This window comes from Pan troglodytes, chromosome 1, assembly GCF_028858775.2.
Source record: "Pan troglodytes isolate AG18354 chromosome 1, NHGRI_mPanTro3-v2.0_pri, whole genome shotgun sequence".
In the NCBI taxonomy this organism is placed as follows: domain Eukaryota; kingdom Metazoa; phylum Chordata; class Mammalia; order Primates; family Hominidae; genus Pan; species Pan troglodytes.
In genome coordinates this window covers 174,094,094-174,113,011 of record NC_072398.2, presented here as the reverse complement: position 1 = coordinate 174,113,011, position 18,918 = coordinate 174,094,094, and the positions used below count along the sequence as shown (strand labels likewise).

At 40.5% G+C, this 18,918-nt stretch overlaps 1 protein-coding gene across 1 annotated transcript in view; it reads left to right on the top strand.

The window, feature by feature from the left end:
• The window catches only part of C8A (complement C8 alpha chain), a 64,690-nt gene that overhangs the window by 15,031 nt on the left and 30,741 nt on the right, over window positions 1-18,918 (top strand). Inside the window, exons 3-7 of the mRNA XM_024346072.3 lie at window positions 6,430-6,574; window positions 7,543-7,690; window positions 12,929-13,118; window positions 14,973-15,173; window positions 17,271-17,511. Coding sequence (XP_024201840.2) covers window positions 6,430-6,574; window positions 7,543-7,690; window positions 12,929-13,118; window positions 14,973-15,173; window positions 17,271-17,511 — 925 coding nt within the window. The remainder of the gene's footprint in view (window positions 1-6,429; window positions 6,575-7,542; window positions 7,691-12,928; window positions 13,119-14,972; window positions 15,174-17,270; window positions 17,512-18,918) is intronic.

The following is an 18,918-nucleotide window of genomic DNA, read 5'->3' as shown; positions in this document are numbered from 1 at the left end:
ATCTGTGCTTTCCTCTTCATTCTCAGTCCGATTGCCTTGAATTAATCCCTGCTTTTCTCTCACCTGAGTTCTTGCAGGGTTTGCGAATGGTCATCCTGCCTCCAGACCCACCACTCAGTTAGTGAGGTGCTCTGTGAATGTTCCTGATGAGTTATTCAAAATTGCATAGCTAGTAAGTGGCAGAAACACACACAATTTTGACCTAGTTCATTCAACATCAAAGCCTGAAATTTGTTATTCTGCCTCTCTCATCTCTGAGAAGTGCTGAAGAATCTTAGACTGTTCCTGTTTAAATGTGTCTGATCCCTACGTGCTCATTTTGCTCTGACATCCTGTATTAGTTTCTTGAGTCCACTGGAACAAATTCCCACAAACTTGGTGGCTTAAAACAACAGAAATGTATTCTCTTACAGTTCTGGAGGCCAGAAGTCTGAAATCAAGGTATCAGCAGAGCCATGCTCCCTCTTAGAGGCGCTAGAAGGGACTCTGTTACTAGGTTGGTGCAAAAGTAATTGCAGTTTTGGCATATCAAGTAACAGCAAAAACTGCAATTACTTTTGCAGCAACCTAATATTTGCCTCTTCCAGCTTTTGGTGGCATTGACAATCCTTACCTTGTGGCTGGATCACTGCAGTCTCTGCCTCCCTGGTCACGTTGCTGCCTCATCTGTGCATCTTCTCCTCTGTGTATCTGCCTGTAATCTCTCTCTGCCTTCTTCTTACAAAGACACTGTGATGACACTTAGTGCTATCCAGACAATCCAGGGTAATATCCTCATCTCAGAAACTTTAATAATGTCTGCAATGGCCGGCTTTCCAAATAAGGTAACGTTTACAGGTTCCATAAATTAGGACTTGTTATCTTTGTGTGGCCATTATTCAACCTGTTATATATCCTAAATTAAATTTTTCTTATTTATTTCAGTTTAGACAGCAGATAGCACAAGACAATGACTTGCAGTTTAAATCAGAATAGAATTATTTCCTTACTGACTCAAAAACACGTGTGTTTTTAAAGTAACCCTTAAAATAATTAACTCTGTTAATTAGGTGAAAGACCACCCTAGTTTTTTTATTAATATGTTTCTTCTTCTCAAAATCATCCAGACAAAGATGTACATTTATGGAAGGAAACATTATCTACCAGTTAGAAAAGAAAATTATGTCTTAATGATCCCAACCACAGGCAATAGCATGGAGAAGTCCCTAAGGGAATATTGGCACCAACCTTCCTGCCACACAAATATCTTCATTATTTGATAGCAACCTAGAAAATAGGGAATCAATGGGAATGAACCTTATGGCTTGCACCATAATTCCCAGTATAGATACTATAGGAAGGATGACAATGGCAATAGTCACCATTTATTAAATAATTTCTATGTACCAGACAATTGTGCAAATGCCTTAAAAAATTATCTTGTTTGACTTTCACAGCCAACTTTAAATGACAGACATCATCATCCACTTTGTTTAGGTCACCCATTAAGAACATGACAGAGCCTTGATTTAAAACTTGGTCAGTTGACTCTAAAAAGCTTCCGCGGCTGACTGCTCCACACTACTGCCTCCCGCTGAACCATCCAGGAGAGTAATGAGTGACATAAGTGGTCACTTCAATTCCTTTTGAAGTAGTCCAACAGCTAGATACAAGAATGATGATGACATTGATAACTACTATTATTGAGTGTATATCAGAAACCAGGCAAATTGATGATTTCTTTACATGTGTTATGATGAATCTTTGCAATGTTCTCAGACATATTTCATTTTAAAATGAGAAAACAGGATCAGAGATGTTAAGTAGTTGACCCAGTGATGCATATACAGTAGGTGGCAGAGCTGGAATTCTAACTCAGCTCAAAATGGGATTCCCATAGTATATTTAAGTTCATAAACTTGCGAAGATTAAATAAGATAAGGAATGTAAAGTGTTTGGCCAAGAGTAGGCACTCAATACATGGTAGCCACCATAAACATTATCAAGTTGGTAGGTACAGGTGTTAAAAATCGAATATAATTTTTAGAGTAAGAAAGAAAATTGGCTGCTAATTCAAAGAAGGAGTACTCAGAGGCAAGTACCTACTGTGTCTGATTTCGAATAACATTATGTGTTATTTGTTTGGAGAAGCTCAAGCCGTTACTAAACTATATTGAATCTGTTCCTATAAGTCACTGTGAAAGCACTGCAGAACAGTGGCATGTACCAGATCCCTGTTGCTCATTTAACTGTGAACTCCTCACCCCATAACATGTACAACAGATATGCTAAGGTATCCTGGCACCAATTTTCAGGCTCAAATTTGCCCTTTTGTCAAAGAAGCAAAAATGTAGTTTAGAATGACCTAACTGCAATATTCCAAGCAGCAATATTGTCTTTCTTTGGACCTTGGATAAATACCTTTACAATTCACTCCCAACCTCATTCTCAATGAAGTGGAATTATAAGCACAACATATTCATCATAAAAAGCTGTAATCAAAATAGATGTCATGTAATGGCAAGCAGTCGTCTGAGTTGGAGAGCACTATACCATGCATATTGTCCTTGTTAGATATTCCATTCTCATTATGACATTGACTGGATATCTACTCAGTGCTGGCCATGTTAAAAAGTCTGAGATGCTTTCCTTCAAATAACATGTAACATTAGTTGATGATAAAGGAAAAATATAGAAAAAAATATTTAAGATAATATATCTTAATTCAAGTAGAAAATGAAGACAATAAGATCTATATGAGTTTACAAGAAAGTCAAACCTTTGGGGTATGAATTGTGGGAAAAAGGGTGAACAGTCTTAAAAGACTTCATGGTGGAAAACAGGCTCTAAGCTATATTTTAAAGGAAGGAAAAATTTGAAAGTGAGATGAGAAGTCATTCTAAGAAGAAAAACCATGAACAAGAGTCTACAGCCAGGAATAAACATAGTATGTTTAGGAACAATGAGCAAGATATATTTGGCTGAAGTCATAGTTTCATGTAAGGAAATTATAGAAACGTATTTAATGTGGATAGCAGTTACACTTCAAAGAGTGGGAATGACTAAACATTTCGGAACAGAGGAAGTAACAGATAAACCAGTGTTCTTGGAAGGCACATCCAGAAATAAACTGACATAAAGAGAGGAAAAAAAAAAGAAAGAAAGAAAATTGACTCTACATTTCTATGCTGATCACGCCTTTATTTGCTGTGCTGAGGGGCAAGAGTGTGGGTGGGATATTAAAATATACTGATGTTCTCCAACTGGTCATTGATTACAATCTCTTCCCACAGAGTTTACAAATCTCTTACTGCTGTTATTAACTGAAAGGCAGGACAGACCTATGGACAGGTTTGATCTTCACCTCTCCTTGCTACCTTTGCCACTTTGTTAATGAGCAGCTAAGGAGACAGAGGTGGGTAAGAAGAGAAGTGAGCTGCACTGCTCCACAACTCACCCATGGAATCACCTGGAAATACTGCACGGATAACAGTAACAATGTGAAAACCACCTCTGCTTATTGAACACCAATAATATACCAGAAACAGGGCTGGGGGCTTCTTTACACATTCTCTTACTCAGAGCTCACACAGTCCTTTCAAGGGAAAGTGCCATTACACCCATTTCACACACTGGAAGACAGAAGCTCAGAAAAGGGAAGTGGCTTGCTCATGGGCAGTTGGTAAGAAAATCTGGGCCCTGAACCCAAGTCTGTCTAATCCTCATGTCCATGCTCTGTCAACTGCAGGACACAGGTGAAAGGATATTAGTCACTATAATTAGGTAAGTCATTTAGCTCACCCACCTCATTGCACAGATTTAGAAACTGAGCCACAAAGTACCAGACACTGATACTTCACACAGCAAGTAAGAAATTGATTGAGGTAGGAAAGCCACTTCTCTTGCTGCTCAAATCATTGCTTTCTTACCTACATACTAACGTTCTTTTTTTTTTTTTTTTTTTTATACTTTAAGTTTTAGGGTACATGTGCACATTGTGCAGGTTAGTTACATATGTATACATGTGCCATGCTGGTGCGCTGCACCCACTAACTCGTCATCTAGCATTAGGTATATCTCCCAATGCTATCCCTCCCCCCTCCCCCCTCCCCACCACAGTCCCCAGAGTGTGATATTCCCCTTCCTGTGTCCATGTGATCTCATTGTTCAATTCCCACCTATGAGTGAGAATATGCGGTGTTTGGTTTTTTGTTCTTGCGATAGTTTACTGAGAATGATGGTTTCCAGTTTCATCCATGTCCCTACAAAGGACATGAACTCATCATTTTTTATGGCTGCATAGTATTCCATGGTGTATATGTGCCACATTTTCTTAATCCAGTCTATCATTGTTGGACATTTGGGTTGGTTCCAAGTCTTTGCTATTGTGAATAATGCCGCAATAAACATATGTGTGCATGTGTCTTTATAGCAGCATGATTTATAGTCATTTGGGTATATACCCAGTAATGGGATGGCTGGGTCAAATGGTATTTCTAGTTCTAGATCCCTGAGGAATCGCCACACTGACTTCCACAATGGTTGAACTAGTTTACAGTCCCACCAACAGTGTAAAAGTGTTCCTATTTCTCCACATCCTCTCCAGCACCTGTTGTTTCCTGACTTTTTAATGATTGCCATTCTAACTGGTGTGAGATGATATCTCATAGTGGTTTTGATTTGCATTTCTCTGATGGCCAGTGATGATGAGCATTTTTTCATGTGTTTTTTGGCTGCATAAATGTCTTCTTTTGAGAAGTGTCTGTTCATGTCCCTCGCCCACTTTTTGATGGGGTTGTTTGTTTTTTTCTTGTAAAATAAATGGTGCTGGGAAAACTGGCTAGCCATATGTAGAAAGCTGAAACTGGATCCCTTCCTTACACCTTATACAAAAATCAATTCAAGATGGATTAAAGATTTAAACGTTAGACCTAAAACCATAAAAACCCTAGAAGAAAACCTAGGCATTACCATTCAGGACATAGGCGTGGGCAAGGACTTCATGTCCAAAACACCAAAAGCAATGGCAACAAAAGCCAAAATTGACAAATGGGATCTAATTAAACTAAAGAGCTTCTGCACAGCAAAACTACCATCAGAGTGAACAGGCCACCTACAGCATGGGAGAAAATTTTCGCAACCTACTCATCTGACAAAGGGCTAATATCCAGAATCTACAATGAACTCATACTAACGTTCTTAAAGGAAGGGCCCGTGGACTGAGCCAGGGAGAGAGGCACCAGGAAATACAGGGCTGCACGTTTCCTTGTCGGCCACTGTGTGTTTGCTATCTGCACTGCATGTTTTTTATTATTACACATTTTATGTCCTCAACTAGGGTCTACGCTTCTTGAAGGCAGGGATAGAACCTCATGTTTCTCTGGATATCCTAGTTTTCAGCTTCCTTCTCCTACGCTAGCGCCTGACACTGTACACTATATAGAAAGCATGATTATGAAACTCTAAAGTCCCAAGATTGGCGTGCATTTTAATTCCTTCCTTCTGTCAAGTGTCTATTTATCTGCAGTCAAAGGTGGACCCAGGGACTCAGATGATGTCTTCAGAGCTCTCTTTCTCTCTCTATCTCTTGGATGGGTGCTTTCTGCATAATAGGCAAGGCATCTACAACTTGATGTCCACAGTTTCCAACAATTCCAGGAGAAAGAATCTGTCTCTTTGTAAAAGAAAATCCCCAGAGAGAACTTGATTGGATGGGGTTGAGTCATGTGCCAATCCATGAAGCAATGATTACAACAACTAGGCAGATGTGATGCTTTGGTGAACCAGGCCTGGTTCATACCCACACATCCCTGTGACTGAGGAAGTGAGTCCATTCCCACCTTAACTATAGGAGATATATCCCCAAAGAAAGAGGGGAATTCCAGGACCAGAAGAAATGTTGCAAAGAAAAAGCAACAGATGTCTTCTAAACGTGCCTCTTGAGTACCTGACCTTAGATCAAGTGCCAAGTGTATGAAGCCAAATAAGACATGGTCCTCTCTTCTCTACCCTCAATATGAAAATTGCTCACAGTCTGGTGGGAGAGATGGAGAACTACATGGATGCTCAATTGCAACTTCATATGCCAAGTGCTAGTAGACAGGGAAGCGAGCAACTTGCAGAATGTTACTGAAAGATTAATAGGAATTTAACTTCTTCAAGAAGAGGGAACAGAGGTTATTCCTAGCAAGTAGGAAGACCCTAGAAATATCTTGTCCAGGCCTTTCATTTGATGCTTGGAGGCCTTATTCAACATTCCAATCAGTGATTGTGCCACTTCTGGTGATACACCACTGTTTATGCATATTCATCCCTCAAAAGACAGCTTCACAGGCAGGTCTCAATCATTAGATAATTATTTCTTATGTTGAGCCGAGACCAGGCTGCACAAGTCTTGGTTGATTGATTGATTGGTTGACAAGAATGTGTCTTGTTCAAAATCTGGTTTAGTACCGACACCGGAGCCTCTTGCAGCCAAACAAGTTTGGGGGAACCATCTGCAGTGGTGACATCTGGGATCAAGCCAGCTGCTCCAGTTCTACAACTTGTGTAAGGCAAGCACAGTGTGGACAGGATTTCCAGTGTAAGGAGACAGGTGAGTAGCATTTCAGCAGAATAACAGCTGTGCCTGTCAAAAGTGACATGTGAAACACTTCCCCAGGGAGCTTATTAAAATGCATACTCCTGAGCCCTTCCTCTCGAGGTCGCCATTCTCTAGGTTTGGGATGGGTCCTAGGAATCTGCATTTTAAGCCAAGCCAGCAGCCCAAGTAATTTTGATTCAACTTTGTAGGAACATCTGTTGATTCATTTAGAAAAAGACAATTCATTCATTCACCCACTCATTGAACAAATATTATTGGCCATATATTATGTGCCAGGAAGTATGCTATCTGCTGTTAATATAGACATGAAAAAAATAACTCACCTTACCTTGATGTACTCCTAGTCTAGAGACCTAGAAAGAGTTAATTACAATACTGTGTGATAGCCATGGGCACATGCATGGCCTAGTGGGTCTTTCTAGCAGGAGGTTCCCAAATCTGCTTTGGGCAGTCTGGGTGGGCTTTGAAATGGTAGTTGAGTAGAGACTTGGGAAACAAAATGGAACTTTCTAGGAGAAAGAACATGCAAAAGCATGGGGATCAGAGACTCCCAATCAGCCCAGAATGTTTGCAGCATCAGGGCTTTTGGAAGAGAGGTAGGTGATGGGTAGGTAGGTGATGGGCAGGTAGGGTCCAGACTGTGGCATTTGGAAGAAGAGGAATGGAGAACCACTGGAGGATACTGAGCAAGGGGATTACATGGGCAGACTGGCATTTTAGAAAGATTACTGGGGGCTGCAATGTGGAGAATTAGAGAGAGAGAAACTCAGGCAATGCCCAAGCTGGGAGGCTGCAGACAGGAGCTCATTAGGCTGGAAGGAAGGCAGAGGCAGTGAGAACAGAAAGAGAATGGGACAGATGGGAGGTTTATTTCTGAGGAAGAAAGGACTTACTGATTGTGGGTGTGAGTCTGGAGGGAGAGGGGAACCCGAGGAGCAGCCACAGTCTCTTCTCTCCAGGTCGCTGCCTGAAACGCCACCTTGTGTGTAATGGAGACCAGGACTGCCTTGATGGCTCTGATGAGGACGACTGTGAAGATGTCAGGGCCATTGACGAAGACTGCAGCCAGTATGAACCAATTCCAGGATCACAGAAGGCAGCCTTGGGGTGAGGCCCTGCCTACTAGCTATTTAGGATCAGGGAGTGATTTGTCTTCAATCGTGAGCATTAGTTTTGAGGACAGAAGGGGGCCATTTTGGAGGGTTCCTCTGGAGTGCATGCTGTGAGCTGCTCTCAATGTCCCCAGAGATGGATTGTCCAGTCCTGCCTATGTGACACTGCCCATGCTTTCCCCTCATGTCTCTGCTTGAGAGTTCTCCTCTCTTTTAGTACACCTACCCTACTGCTCATCTCCCTTCACCCCAGTGCCATTTCTAAGGCCCATTTAAGAAGCCACAGCTTCCATGAAGCCTTCCTGATGTCTCAGAAAGATAGCTCTTCTCTGATCTAAGCCGTTGCCTTTCCAATAGCCCTGTTCCCAATCTGCTTTGCACTGTAGATGCTTGCAATAACCAGGGCTAATGGTGTGACACAGTGTAAAGAAAATGGGCTCAGGGTGAGACAGAGAGGGGCTTTAACCCCCACTTTCCCATTGCTTACTTAAACCTCTCAGGGCACAGTTTCTTTATCTGTTAAGATGAAATCAGCCTTGATTCTAACTTCTCTTCATTCACCTTATGTTCAGGGTCAGTTCCTTGAATGCATCACACTCTTTCCTTCTGAGCCTTAATCAATATTCCTGGAATATTCTTTCCCAAATTCCTACCTGGGTAACTCCTTATCTAATGTTCTGCACTGGATTGTGTCTCCCCTTACCCCCACATTTATGTGTTGAAGCTCTAATTCCCAATGTGACTGAATTAGGAAATAGGGATTTTAGAGAGGTAATTAAGGTTAAATGAGGTCATAGGGTAGGACCCTAATTCAAGAGGACTGGTGGCTTTATAAGAAGACAAAGATATACCAGCGATCTCTCTCTTTCCACACATGCATAGCCAATGAGCCATGTGAGGACACAGCGAAAAGGCGGCTGTCTTTGAGACAGGAAGAGAGCCTCCAGCAGAAAACAACCTTGATAACACCTTGATCTTGGACTCCTAGCCTCCAGAACCATGAGAAAATAAACTTCTGTTGTGTAGAGCACCTAGTCTATGGTATTTTGTTGTGGCAGCCCCTGCAGACTAGTACACTGAGGTACCATCTCCCCTAGGTAGTCTTGGTAACAGCCCCCTCCCCTGCTCTTGACTTTGCCTAGGTTGACTTAGTCCCCTCCCATTGCTCCCAGAGACTCCTGCAAGTCTTATTCTCACAGCTCTTACCCAATAGGCTGGGGATGTCTGTCGGGGTGTCTATCTGCCCAGGCTAGGGGCTCCTTGTCATCTCTGCTTCTCCAGTACCGGAACAGGGCTTAGCTCAGAATGACATTCCAGTATTGTTAGTCCTCTGCCACTCTGTCTTTGCCTAGGGTCTTGTCTCCTAACTTGAATAAACTCTTTGAGGGCAGAGGTTGCTTCTGACTCAGCTTTTTCATCTCCTCAGCCCCTGTGTGAGAGCTTGTCCTATAGCCTCTCGCTGAGTGTTGGTTGAATTGAAACAAATCAATATGATCAGCTGGATCTTTACAAATAAGGAAATGAGGAGATGTAGTAACTGTCACAGAGTGACCCAGCCCTGTTGCAGCCCACCCAAGGACAAGTGGGGGTTCCATGAAATGCAGCCCTCATTCATTATGGTTAATTGCTCTGAGATCAGAACCCACCTACTCGATGTAATTGAACTCTGTAAGTGCATGTAGATATACACATATAAAAAGATGAGAAAATTCTGTTTTCTTTCATACCAGCAGTATTAGTTTGCTGGGATTGCCATAACAAAACACCACATCCTGAGTGGCTTAAACAGCAGAAATTTACTTTCTCACAATTCTGGAGACTAGAAGTCTGAAGTCAGGGTGTCAGCAGAGTGGTTTCTTCTGAGGCCTCTCTCCCTGGCTTGCTGATGGCTGCCTTCTTCCTGTGTCTGCACATGTTCTTCCCTCGTACATATCTGTGTCCTAATTTCCCCTTCCTATAAGAACACCACTCACATTGGATAACAGCCCACCATAATGACCTCAATGCAGCTTAATTACCCCATTAAGGACTCCGTCTCCAAATATACTCACACTCTGAGGCTTTGGGAGTTACAATTTCAACACATGAATGTTGGGGAGATGTAATCCAGCCCGTAACATCAGTAAAAGGGGATTCTTGTTGATTTCAAAAGTGACTATAGAGTAAACAATAGAAGTGTGAAATATTGACATGTTGAAATGAAAAATAATCCCTTCCTTATTGGCAGACCATGGATCTTCTCCCACGTGATTTAACTAGAAACATTTCAAATACACTTTCTGAACAGTGTGCTTCACCCACACTGAACACTGAAACTGGTAAAATGGTCCTGCTCCACTCCAACCACTGATGTTTGATGGTTCTTCTATTTATCTCAGATCTCAAAGGCCTTCCTTTCTTGCTGTTATTTTTTTCTAATTTAAGCATTTCCCAGATTAAAATTTTTATTTATTGTTAGAGAAGTAATACATGTTTGAAATAAAAATTGACAGTTTTCTTCCATCTTCTCTTACCTGCACTCCATCCAACAGCCCTCTCTCCTTTCCCTCCCTAGAGCTGACCCCTGTTAACAGTTTGGTGGAGATACTTCCAGATTATGTAAAAACTGCATTGACAATATGCATTATATAGAAAATATACCTATGTGTACTGGGCATTATAGACACAGGTATATTTTACATAAATGTGATCATGCTATACATATTGTCTGCAACTTTCACTTTTATACTTAATAGTAGAGTTTTAAGTTTTCCCCCAAATTTTCTATCTCTTTTTAATAAGCAGCATATTCTTCTATAACATAGTTAGCAAACTATGGCCTGAAGGCCAAATTCAGCCGGCTATTCTTACAAATAAAGTTTTATTGAAATACAGCTTTTACCCTGCGATGACAGAGTTGAGTAGTTGCAACACAGCCCTGTGACCTGCAAAGCCTAAAGCATTTACTATCTGGCCCTTTATTTAAAAAAAATTTCCAACTCCTCATCTATAGTATAATTATATAATTATTTGACTACTTCCTATTGAAAGAGAATTAGATTATTTCCCATATTTTCCTCTTACAAACAATGCTGCAATGAACATTCTTGTACACATAGTTTTGTACACATGTGTGGATATTTCTGCATAGTAGATTTCCAAAAAGTAGAACTTCTTTGACTACACCTTTCCCTTTTAACTGGGGCTTTCACAACCAGCTTTTCCAAATATATATAGGCTTTATGCTTAGAGGTTATATTATATTCTTAGAGATTACCGTTTCTTTGAGTTTTGTTCAGTCTATTAAGAGGCTGTATTTATAAGCTACAGGCAGAAACATGTTCAATGGTCAGGAAGATAGAAATTTCAGGGGAAGTAAAGGGAAGGAACCCAGATTTTACTATCAACAAAATCTAGGAAAAAATCCAGCTATGACTAGAGACAAGTTATTTAATTTTTCTGAACTTCAATTTCTGCATTTGCAAAGTTGTCGTGAGGTTGAAATCTAAATGTCTAGTAGAGTATGTATTCAATTTACTGTAGTTATTATTACATCACTTCCACTAATATGAAGAAAGAGAAGGAGAAAGAAAGAGAAAAAGGAAGTTAACATACATTGAATTTCTACAATCTGCCAGGTGCTCTATAATTATCTACTTATTCCTTTGAGGTGGGTTTTATTCGCAGTTTATCCCCTGCTCCTTTCCTGCCTTGTGCCTTTTCACAGAGGCCATAAACAATCATGACGATCGCTATGCTACAGGTAGTCACTGCATCCCTTGGGAACACAGAGGAGGAAACAGCAGTCTTTCCAGAGCATTCAAAGAAGGCTGTCGACAGAAGGCAACATTTGAGTTGGCTCCTTAAGGTTAAATAGGAGTTTGAGAGACAAAAAACGAGCAATAACTACATTATCTGCAACATAAGAGGCTTTGATTGTCAGGTCTTAGAACTCTTAGCCAACTCTACGGTTTTTGTTCTGTTAACTTTCCCTTTTTAGAAAATTAAAGCTGTATTTCACCTGCTTGACATTATTTTACCTGAATATGGTAAAACCATCCATATCCTAAAACATGGAACCCGGGTTGATGATTTTTAAATACTCTAGAAAGGGAAGTATAGAGAAATATTTCTGGAAGAGTGTTGGGCTAGGGAAAAGTAAGTATAATTTGTTGAATGCCTAATATGTACTTTACTGCTGTTTTAGTTTCATACTCTCAGCATCACAAAAACCATGAGAGGTAGGTATTATTATGTCTATTCTTTAAATGAGGAAAATGAAATGCAGAGAGCTTCTAGACTGTGTTCAAAGTCATACAGCTAGTAAGTGGCAAAGCTGGAAATTAAACAGGAGTCTCCCTGACTTTTGAACTGTGCACCCTCCAGTGTCCCATGCTGCCTCAAAGATAATGGCCTTTCTGAGGATTAGAGTCTCAACCTTAGCACTATGAATTGCATCCAATATTTCAAAGTTTTTTTTTGTAGCAGCAGAGCCCTTATACTATACTAAGAATTATACTTAATACTAACAATTGCTACAACAGCAACCTTTATTCAGTCCTTAATGTATGCTGAGCACAATTATGATTTCTTTACATGTTTCAACTCATTTAACTCTATGAGGGCAGTAGTATTTAAGAACTGCTTTTTACAAATGACTAAACCGAGGCACAGAGAGGTTAAATGATATGCCTGAGGTCACACAGCTAGATGTGGCAGAGATGGGAAATGGGCCCAGACTGTCTGGCTGCTGCCCTTGGATTCATGATAATTGCACATATTCTTCTCTAACTTATTCAACAAATATTTAGGGCTGCTTCCCATGTGGGAATATGATTCTAGATGCTAAATAGGACTGTCTAGATGATCTGGGTAAAGGAAATCTGAAGGCTCAGGCCAGCCCATTTAGTCTCCAAGTGTTACTACCTACAGTGGCCCATAAGCTTCTTGGAGGAACCCCAGGGCTCCACAGAACATAGATTGAGAAACTGTTACTTGTACCAGCTACAACATCTTTCAGAAGATGACATTATGTGCTACCTTGCTTTTCTAATTCTCTCTCCTAAAAGCTGCTTTTGCTTTTGCTTTTTAATTTCCAACTTTTATTTTAAGTTCAGGGGTACATGAGCAGGATGTGCAGGTTTGTCACATAGGTAAACGTGTGCCATGGTGGTTTAATATACAGATCATCCCATCACCCAGGTATAAAACCCAGCATCCACTAGCTATTTAGAAGCTGCTTTGTTCCATGTAGGTACAATATCCTGACCCAGGAAGATGCTCAGAGTGTGTACGATGCCAGTTATTATGGGGGCCAGTGTGAGACGGTATACAATGGGGAATGGAGGGAGCTTCGATATGACTCCACCTGTGAACGTCTCTACTATGGAGATGATGAGAAATACTTTCGGAAACCCTACAACTTTCTGAAGTACCACTTTGAAGTAAGTCTGAACAGAGGGGCTCTGAGGCCACTGTGGTGTAGGTGGCAGAGAGGCAGAGGCCTATTTGTGGAGATGACTTGCTCTGGAAGCTTTTGTTATCTATAAAGTTTGCTGGTGTCTGAAGTCTCCTTCATACCCATCCCCACACATGCTTCGTGTCGAAGGGTGCTGAGAGGCAGATCATAAATGTGGCTACCCACCTGTTAAATCTTGGCTCCATTCCAAAATCAGTAAAATAGATCTGAGGCTCTATTATCTGGGCTGCCAATCAGACAACCTATTTCCAAGTTGTGGCTCTGTTAGACTATATACAAGACTGTTAGCAGCTAACTCACTGCCCTCCTTGGGCCCAGTTTTCTAATCTGTAGAGTGTAGGGGAGGACAGGGCATAGATGAGCAGGATTCTGAGACCTGTGCTTTTGTTTCACCAAGGGCAGCTCACACTGATCATTTTCATGTCTTGGCTCTTTGTATGTGATTTTGTGTGAAGCAAGGGTTCTTCTGTACAAAAATGCTTGCAAATTGCTGACGATCACTAAGACTCTCTCCATCTCTACAATTTGGTGGTCTCTTGGTCACTTGGAGCTCATGATCAGTCAAGAGACTACTCATGGCCATTAATTTTCTTACCCCTCATCCTTTGGGTGAAACATCCACACAGCGAACATCATTGAATGCTTAACATGTGTCAGATCTTCTACTTTCACACGAATTCTCCCATTTAATCCTCACAACACAATGGGATAGATATTATCATTGCCTCATTTTAGATATTAAGAAAAAGAAACACAAAGGGTTAAAGTGTCAGGATCAAACTCTACTGCAGTTGGTGGCAAAGACAAGACCCAAACCTAGATCTGTCTGAACTAAGTCCAGGCTGCACAACATTTAGAAGAAGAGATAGATTATACACTTTCTAGAGAGAGATAGTAGGATCCTAGGATTCTGAACAAAATACTGACAGAAAATAAGGCCAAGCTTATAGGGCCTGTTTTTAAGAAGTTTGCTCCCCCAACCCCACTCCAACCTCTACTCTCTATCAGGCCAATGGTAAATCAAGGTGGAAGACATAAACAACACCATGTTCCTAATCTCAAGGAAGGTCTTGGGGCTATGTATCAGGCAAGGCGGACTAAGTGCTTTGGGAACAAAGAATTCTCAAATCTCAGCAGCTGAAGCAACAACACCTTGCTTATGCTACTTGTCCACCCTAAGGTAGAAAGGAAACTGACCATCACAGACACTCAGGGACTCAAGGTAATGGAGGCTCCATTTCAACACATGCTCTCATGATTGCAGAGCAAACTACTCACAGGCTCATAAGGCTTACTTCTTTGGCTCAAACAAGGCCAAGACCATGCCTCAGTTCAAGACAGCAGAGAAATGAAATCCTGTATACCACTGCCTAAGACAATCAAAATCTGCAGGTTTCCTTTGCTTCTTTCCTCCCAGGCTCCTGCCCAGATGTGGCTTTCTGTATCTCACTATTGCAAAGACAAGCAGCCAGGCTTCTCTCCTGGAAGGATAAGCCAGCAAGAAAGAAATCCACGCTCAGAGCAATATAGCATTTGATCAGAATCATCTGCATCTGTGTGTGTGTGTGCGTGCACGTGTGTGTGTGCAAGCACATGTGGTGTGTAAATAAGTATTTTATCAGTACCACTACACACTAACAATGCTGTGTTTTCTATATTTTAATAAACATCAGTCTAATGACTGGATTGCCTTATAAAAGAATTACCTACCATAATCTAAAATTGTAGATATTTTACAAAGCAAAGATTTAAGTATTAAATATGAATTGAGAAATGGCTCTATGTGCACAAAGCTAATATCTATCCTTTTTTTTTTCAGGCCCTGGCAGATACTGGAATCTCCTCAGAGTTTTATGATAATGCAAATGACCTTCTTTCCAAAGTTAAAAAAGACAAGTCTGACTCATTTGGAGTGACCATCGGCATAGGCCCAGCCGGCAGCCCTTTATTGGTGGGTGTAGGTGTATCCCACTCACAAGACACTTCATTCTTGAAAGAATTAAACAAGTATAATGAGAAGGTATTCAAACATAATGTCTGTGTCTCACAGTATTCCATAATATACACTGAACACGTATTACCTTAATTGCATTAAAAAGTACAGTAGTAATTGAACCTTAATTTGCTTGTGTAATTGGAAATGTCTGATCAGTGGTAATCAGGTTTGTTTTTCTTATTACGCTTTTGCACACAGAATCATCACAAAGGAAATAAAACTGAATGATAAGACTAGGACTCTTATCACTTTGCCCCCCCCACCATCATTTTTTATGGTTACCTGGAGCATATAGGGAAATGTGTAGAATGGTAATGTTTTAAGAGAAACAGCCGGACCCTCTAAATTTCACTTGGAAGAATTGTAAAGCAAGTCTTACTTTTCCAAAAAGATAGAAGGACTGGTATGCTAAAAAAAAAAAAAAAAAGATTTCATTTTTCCAGTAAACCTTCACCATTAAGTGCCTATTATCCTGGGGGGTCAATATATGCTTCCTTGAGGAAAGAACATTGATCTAAGCTTAGATCTAAAGATTAGTGCAAATTGTCCAGACAAAGGGAGACAAAAGTTGGCAGAAGGGTGCTCTAGGCATGGAAATCAGCATGTGCGAGGGCCTGGAGATGAGGAAGCCACACAAAAACTTGGGATTGAAAGTACTTCAGCCAGCTGAAGCACAGGGTGGGAAAGGAAAACAGAGAGTGATGAGGTTGGAGAGGTAATCAGGTGGCCAGGGGAATATTTATTGAATTAATTAGAAGCTTACTAAAAATTCTCAATTGCATTAATACCAAGACTATGGATCAAGGTGGGGTTCAAAAATTATCTTGAATGATGAAAATATAGTTATAAAAATCAACTTACTCAACACACATAAATTGAGTCCTAGAGCTTTGCCAAAGAATTAGCTATTGAGCTGAAGGTAAAGTCCTATATTGTTCAAGGGTTATCCGTAGTGTGTTAATATGGACTTTTTTAAAAGCATGTGTACTCCTCTAACTTCCATCATCACTTTGAATCAAGGCTTCTATTGCCTGAAAGTAAAGCCCATAGATGGCCATCTTCCTGTAAAACCAATCCAAAATTCTTCCAGTGCTATCTCTTATTTTTTTATATAAGGATGCTGCTTTTCTTTATTACTTAGTTCAAGATTACTATTGGAATGTAAACTCCATGGGGGCAGGAGCCTATCTCATTCAAGATTATGTCTTCTGCACCTAGTGTAATGCATTCTACTATAGGCATTGTAGATCTTTGCTCAATAACTTCAATTGAATGACATTTCAGCATGTCACTAAAGATATCTTAAACACAATTTTTAATGGATATGTAATATTAGCATAGGAGGTTTCACAATGCAGTGCTTTGATTAGCACTAGGAGAAGTGTGGGGGTGGGAATAGATTGGGAGAAGAACAGAAGGATGAAGCACAATGAAGAAACCACTGTAGTAGCTCACCCAGGTGAGAGCTGATGAGAACTTGACCTAGGCAGGGGCAGTGGGAACAGAGATGGAGGTGTGGGGGAAGTCTGGCACACATTGGTGCCTAGTATGTGCTTGTGAAATATAGTAGTACTCCAATTACATGTATTTATGTTCATATATGTGTTTATAGATAAATATATATTTACATAAATATATATTTATATATTTATATATATTTATTTAAATATATATTTATGTAAATATATATTTATATATCTATATATTTCTTGCAGCTACTAAAAGCTGACCTTTTGCATTCTTTCTTTTTTGTTTTTTTTTTTGGTCTTTTTTTTGAGACGGAGTCTTGCTCTATTGCCAGGCTGGAGCGATCTCGGCTCACCGCAACCTCTGACTCCCTGGTTCAAGCGATTCTCCTGCCTCAGCTTCCTGAGTAGCTGGGATTACAGGCATGCACCACCATGCCCAGCTAATTTTTGTATTTTTAGTAGAGACGGGGTTTCACTATGTTAGCCAGGATGGTCTCGATCTCCTGACCTTGTGATCCTCCAGCTTCTGCCTCCCAAAGTGCTGGGATTACAGGCATAAGCCACTGCACCCAGAGACCTTTTGCATTATTTCTAATGGTAAAATATATGCTCTCTTTGTTCTTTTGCTTTATTCAATGGCGGTTGCTGGCAGAAATTCATTTTCACGAGAATCTTCACAAAGGTGCAGACTGCACATTTTAAGATGAGGAAGGATGACATTATGCTGGATGAAGGAATGCTGCAGTCATTAATGGAGCTTCCAGATCAGTACAATTACGGCATGTATGCCAAGTTCATCAATGACTATGGCACCCATTACATCACATCTGGATCCATGGGTGGCATTTATGAATATATCCTGGTGATTGACAAAGCAAAAATGGAGTCCCTTGGTAAGTAAAGCAGAAGCTCTATGTACACAGTAGTCAACACAGACACCAGGTCATGGTTTGAAGTTTACTAAGCACTGACTATGAGCCATGGGTGATCTCATTTAGTTTTTAGGACAACTCTATAGGATAGCATAAGTATTATTACTCCCAGGGAACTGAGATCCAGAAGAGTGAGACTTGCTAATAAGTACCACAAACAGGATTTGAGCTCAGACTTGTCTAGCCCCCTAAAACTATATGCTTCTTATTGCATCATAGTTACTTTTATTTAAAAAAATAATTGGGGGGATTTTGTTATTTAAAATGTGAAAACCTGTTTTAAATGTAGTATTATTGGTATGGAACTACCACACAGTCAGTGAAGCTAGAAACTTACATTCATCTCAGACTCCTCCTCCTTCACTCCAGTAGATCTCTAAGGTGCTTCAGTTCTCTCTCATTCTTCCACTCTCTTCCATCTCCACTCCTACTGAGGTATGCTGGGGTCTCATCTTTCCCTTGTTACTGCATCAGCTCCTAAATGGTCTCTGGGAGTGGGCTCACCTCTTCCAACCTATTCTCGTTAATTGGATGGATCTTTCTACTTCACAGATCTGATTATATCACTTCCTTGCTTAATATCTTGAATGGCTAAGAATAAAGACTATTAGCATCGACCACATTAAAGATGTTACTCCAACCTAGGAGAACAGTGGTTCTCAAAGTGTGGGCCCCAACTGTCAGCATAGCATCACCTGGGAAGTTGCTGGAAATGTAAATTCTCAGGTCTCCATCCCAAATCTAACTAAATCAAAAACTGGGAATGGGTCCAGCTGTCTGTGTTTTAACAAGTTCACCAGGTGATTCTGATGCTACTACAGTTTGAGAACCACTGACCTGTTCAATGAGTGAGAGGAAGGATAAGAGATCTATCCATATTGCAAAGCCAAGTTCAAATTCCCAGCTTTAAGAAGTTTCCTTGACTGCATCATCCCAGGCTGGCTACTCCTTTTCTTCAACACATACATAAAATTCCACACTAGGTAGTCTTTAAAAAACAATTTTCCAGTAATGGGATTGCTGGGTCAAGTGGTACTTCTGGTTCTAGATCCTTGAGGAATTGCCACACTATTTTCCACAATGGCTAAACTAATGTACACTCCCACCAACAGGGTAAAAGCATTCCTGTTTCTCCACATCCTCTCTAGCATTTGTTGTTTCCTGACTTTTTAATGATTACCATTGTAACTGGCATGAGATGGTATCTCATTGTGGTTTTGATTTGCATTTCTCTAATGACCAGTGATGATGAGCTTTTTTTCATATGCTTGTTGGCCGCATAAATGTCTTCTTTTGAGAAGTGTCTGTTCATATCCTTTGCTCACTTTTTGATGCAATTGCTTTATTCTTGTAAATTTGTTTAATTTC